This window comes from Conger conger, chromosome 5 (genome assembly GCF_963514075.1).
Source record: "Conger conger chromosome 5, fConCon1.1, whole genome shotgun sequence".
In the NCBI taxonomy this organism is placed as follows: Eukaryota; Metazoa; Chordata; class Actinopteri; order Anguilliformes; family Congridae; genus Conger; species Conger conger.
In genome coordinates this window covers 66227467-66231570 of record NC_083764.1, presented here as the reverse complement: position 1 = coordinate 66231570, position 4104 = coordinate 66227467, and the positions used below count along the sequence as shown (strand labels likewise).

At 50.4% G+C, this 4104-nt stretch overlaps 1 protein-coding gene across 1 annotated transcript in view; it reads left to right on the top strand.

Annotated features, from left to right (window-relative positions):
- Positions 1-208: 208 nt before the first annotated feature.
- LOC133129673 (solute carrier family 35 member E1-like) overlaps positions 209-4104 on the top strand; it is a 5687-nt gene continuing 1791 nt past the window's right edge. Inside the window, exons 1-4 of the mRNA XM_061243912.1 lie at positions 209-536; positions 2346-2416; positions 2980-3117; positions 3680-3805. Coding sequence (XP_061099896.1) covers positions 209-536; positions 2346-2416; positions 2980-3117; positions 3680-3805 — 663 coding nt within the window. The remainder of the gene's footprint in view (positions 537-2345; positions 2417-2979; positions 3118-3679; positions 3806-4104) is intronic.

The following is a 4104-nucleotide window of genomic DNA, read 5'->3' as shown; positions in this document are numbered from 1 at the left end:
TTAAATCTGTATTTGTGGCTTTTCATACTGGCTAATGGTGAATGTGGCCCGTTGGCAGTTCTGCTTGTTTCCGTTGGAGCACACAGAGCGCTGAACCGCGAGCTCTTTAAATGAAGGATGTGACGCAAGAAGAAAGTGGTCTATCTGCCGTCCGGTATACGTAGACCTGCTCCACGTCTTCCCGCGACCGGTGACTCTGTTTCGGAAGATGGCTGCGGTGGAGCGTCCGCAGGCCACGGAGGGAGTCCGGATCGCGCTTTTGTGTGTCTGTTGGTATACTGTCAGCTCGGGCGGTAACGTCGTCAACAAAATTATACTGAACGGATTCCCTTATCCTGTCACCGTGTCGCTCTTCCATATATTTTCTATTGTTTTATTCCTTCCGCCGCTGTTGCGTGCTTGGGGGGTCCCCAAAACCGAACTGTCTGGGAGATACTACCGATGGTATATTCTGCCTTTAGCTTTTGGAAAATACTTCGCGTCTGTGTCGGCTCACTTCAGTATATGGAAGGTACCGGTTTCGTACGCTCACACAGGTAAGTGCACCGTTAGTCAACCACGCAGCCTTCTGCGTGTGCACAGCAAACAGGAGCAGAGCCCAATATAAGCCAGCCAACATGAACAGAACGTCTTGTAAATTGGCTGCCATGGTGTGCTTATTAGCCAAATCATGAGAGGAATTGACCGCCGCACGGTCGGATGATGCGGGTAAAGTGTAAAAGAGTCGCGTGAGTCTCGTAATGCGATGAAGCAGCCGCGCTTTGGTCTGTAAGGGACCGTCATTCTGTCATCCTATCCCTCGTCGAAAACGTGCCAGATACCGATTTTCTAACTCTTGTGTAGCCCCCTAGTCTACCTATTTCACTCTCTTACGAGCGCTAAAGTTCGAGTCCGCAGACATCGCATCCGCAATAGATGCATTTCAGCAAAGTGGCTTTGCGATCCTGACCGCTGTCCCCATTGCAGTCTCACTCGTAGAGTGGCCGGGGTGGCTCAGTTGCACTGCTCGAAGCTTGTAAATAGCCTAGCCTCGTCGTGTTTCTGAGACGCAGCCGACCTCCCTGTCTGTGCGCTTCTGACTGAAACGCCTTCTTGTGCCGTAGATTTGTTTCTACATTTCCTGCGCGTGCATTCTTTTTTTTTTGCATTCTACGTACCCATGTCGCGACATGATATACCATATCACACCATATCACATAGGCGGTGATCAATGTTGACAATTCTATCCTGTACGTACCATTCAGTTCTCACCAACAAAAAAACACATGCATTTATTTTCTGTTTAGTCTTTCAAAAAATATATAAAAAATAAATAAATAGAAGGAATGCAATAGAGACCTCACAACACAAGCCAAACTCACCGAGCACCAATGTCTTGGCAGTCCAGTCATGGGGTAAACAATATCAATCGGTTTCTTCCTCCTCGGAATCGGAAAATGAATGTGCGCTGCAAATTCTATGGCAATCCGGCGATTGCCTTTCCAGATATGTCGGTCACAAGTTTGATGATGAGTTCGACATGATGGTGGACAGGTCACGGGTTGCTTCTTTCCTTTGGGGATATGCACGTGCACAGAACATCTGGATACTAGTTTTACAGATATGCCTGTCACAGATCCATGATAGCCAGACTTCACATTGCTGGTGACGGAGGTGGAATTCCTGGGTTACGCTTGAAACGCCTTTTCGAACACACACCTGCGGTGCCCGACCACTGCCGCCGGGTGAGCATCTCTCTGGGTCCGGTGCGGTTGAAGCGGTCCACTGTTGAAACCCTTATCCCGCTCGCTCGTGGGAGTTTTGGTTACTCAAAAGTGTTCTGAGGGCAGAAAGGAATATGATTGGTCAGGTGAGATGAACAGGAGGACGTTTAATTTTATACGGCATGTGCAGTTAAATTGGAAAGCACAGGGAATTTATTGATTAATTCATACAGAAACAAAACCAGTTGATGCCTGTCCCAGTTGCACTAACAGCAAAATACCCGTGGCTTGCTGAAGCATATGGATACGATAGCTGGGTCAGACTCGGGGGAGTCTGCGTCTGGCACGTCACGGGAATCTGCGTCTAGCACGTTACGGGAATCTGACTGGAATCTGCGTCTGGCACGTCACTGGAATCTGCGTCTAGCACGTTACGGGAATCTGACGGGAATCTACGTCTGGCACGTCACGGGTCTCCCTCATATTTCTTTAATCTTTCAGGAGTCCGAACACTTGAATGATTAAGTCCTGTGACCATCTGGCGCAGCTGAATCTGTCTCTCTGTCTCTCTGTCCCTCTCTGATCTGTCCCTCTCTGGTCTCTGTCTCTCTGTGGTCTCTCTCTCTGTGGTCTCTCTGTCAGTGAAGGCCACGATGCCCATATGGGTGGTCCTGCTGTCACGCGTCATCATGAAGGAGAAGCAGACGATGAAGGTGAGAGGGCGGGGCCAGTGAAGTGGTCTCACTCGTTGCCACGGCGACTTCTCATTCTGTCCAATTAATGCTTCACTTATTCCAGTTAGCCAATCAGCCACATGCATTGAACTGCATTAAAGCACAGAATATAAGAAGCAGTTGTTATTTAGACAAGACAAATTGCAGAAAAAGTGCTATAATTTGTACATGATGAAACCTAAATGTGTAAAATTACTCTTTCGAAAATCTTGCACTTTAAAGACATGTGAATTGTTTAATTACATATCTAAAATACTGGAGTACAGACCTTAATCCTTTCTCCTGAGTGAAGCGTAAATGTTGTGCTGTACACATGCATCATCATCTCTCTGAGATGAATGAAAATTCACATAGACCGTTTCAAGCAGGATAGAACAACCAGCCAGAACCTCATTTCCCAGGATGCTCTGGGAGATGGACTGACGAGTCTGAAAATGCACACATGCATCATCATTTAAGTGGAATGTTAGTCTACATTAACATGCAGAGGGGAAGGCGTGGGGGTGCGGCTGAGGCCTCTCCCCTTCTCTCCCTCTCCTCAGGTGTATGTGTCTCTGATCCCCATCATTGGGGGGGTCCTCCTCGCCACGGTAACGGAGTTGTCCTTTGACCTCTCGGGGCTGATCAGTGCCCTCAGTGCCACCGTCTGCTTCTCCTTACAGAACATCTTCTCCAAGAAGGTGAGGCCTGGGATGTGTGCGCCGTGGGGCGTGGGCCTGGGGTGTGGGGCGTGGGGTGGTGTGGGGTGGAGTGTGGGGTGGAGTGTGGGGTGGGGCGGCGTGTGGGGTGGAGTGTGGGGTGGAGTGTGGGGTGGGGCGGCGTGTGGGGTGGAGTGTGTGGGGCGTGTGGTGTGGGTGTGGGTGTGGGGTGGGGCGGCGTGTGGGGTGGAGTGTGTGGGTGGGGTGTGAGGTGTGGGGTGGGGGGTGGGGGGTGGGGTGGGGCGTGGGGTGGTGTGTGTTAGCGTGTGGTAACTGTGTGGCGTGTGTTAGCGTGTGTTAGTGTGTGGTAACTGTGTGGCGTGTGTTGGCGTGTGTTGGCGTGTGTTAACATGTGTTGGCGTGTGTTAGCGTGTGGTAACTGTGTGGCGTGTGTTAGCGTGTGGTAACTGTGTGGCATGTGTTGGCATGTGTTAGCGTGTGTTAGCATGTGTTAGCGTGTGTTGGTGTGTGTTGGCGTGTGTTAGCGTGTGTTAGCATGTGTTAGCATGTGTTAGCGTGTGTTAGCGTGTGGCGTGTGCTCCAGGTTCTGCGGGACACGCGGATGCACCACCTGCACCTCCTCAGTGTGCTGGGGCTCAACGCCGTCCTCTTCATGCTCCCCACCTGGGTCCTGCTCGACCTCTCCTCCTTCCTCCTGCAGGAGGACCTGGTGAGGGCCAGCACAATACTACAGTGCTCCACCACAATAAGCAATATTATACTGCACAACAGAATACTATATTACACACATTACATTACATGTTATTTAGCTGATACTTTTATCCAAAGCTCAGTGCTCAGTGGCTGTGCGGATCTTATCTTGGGGCTTGAACCACCAACGTGTTGGGTCCCAGTCAAGTCCTTTAACCACTTGGCTGAGGATTCAGCACGCATTGCTCCATATGTCCACTAGAGGGCGAGATTCACCACCTCTACAGGTACACGACTAGACATCCCACCCAGTCCTGA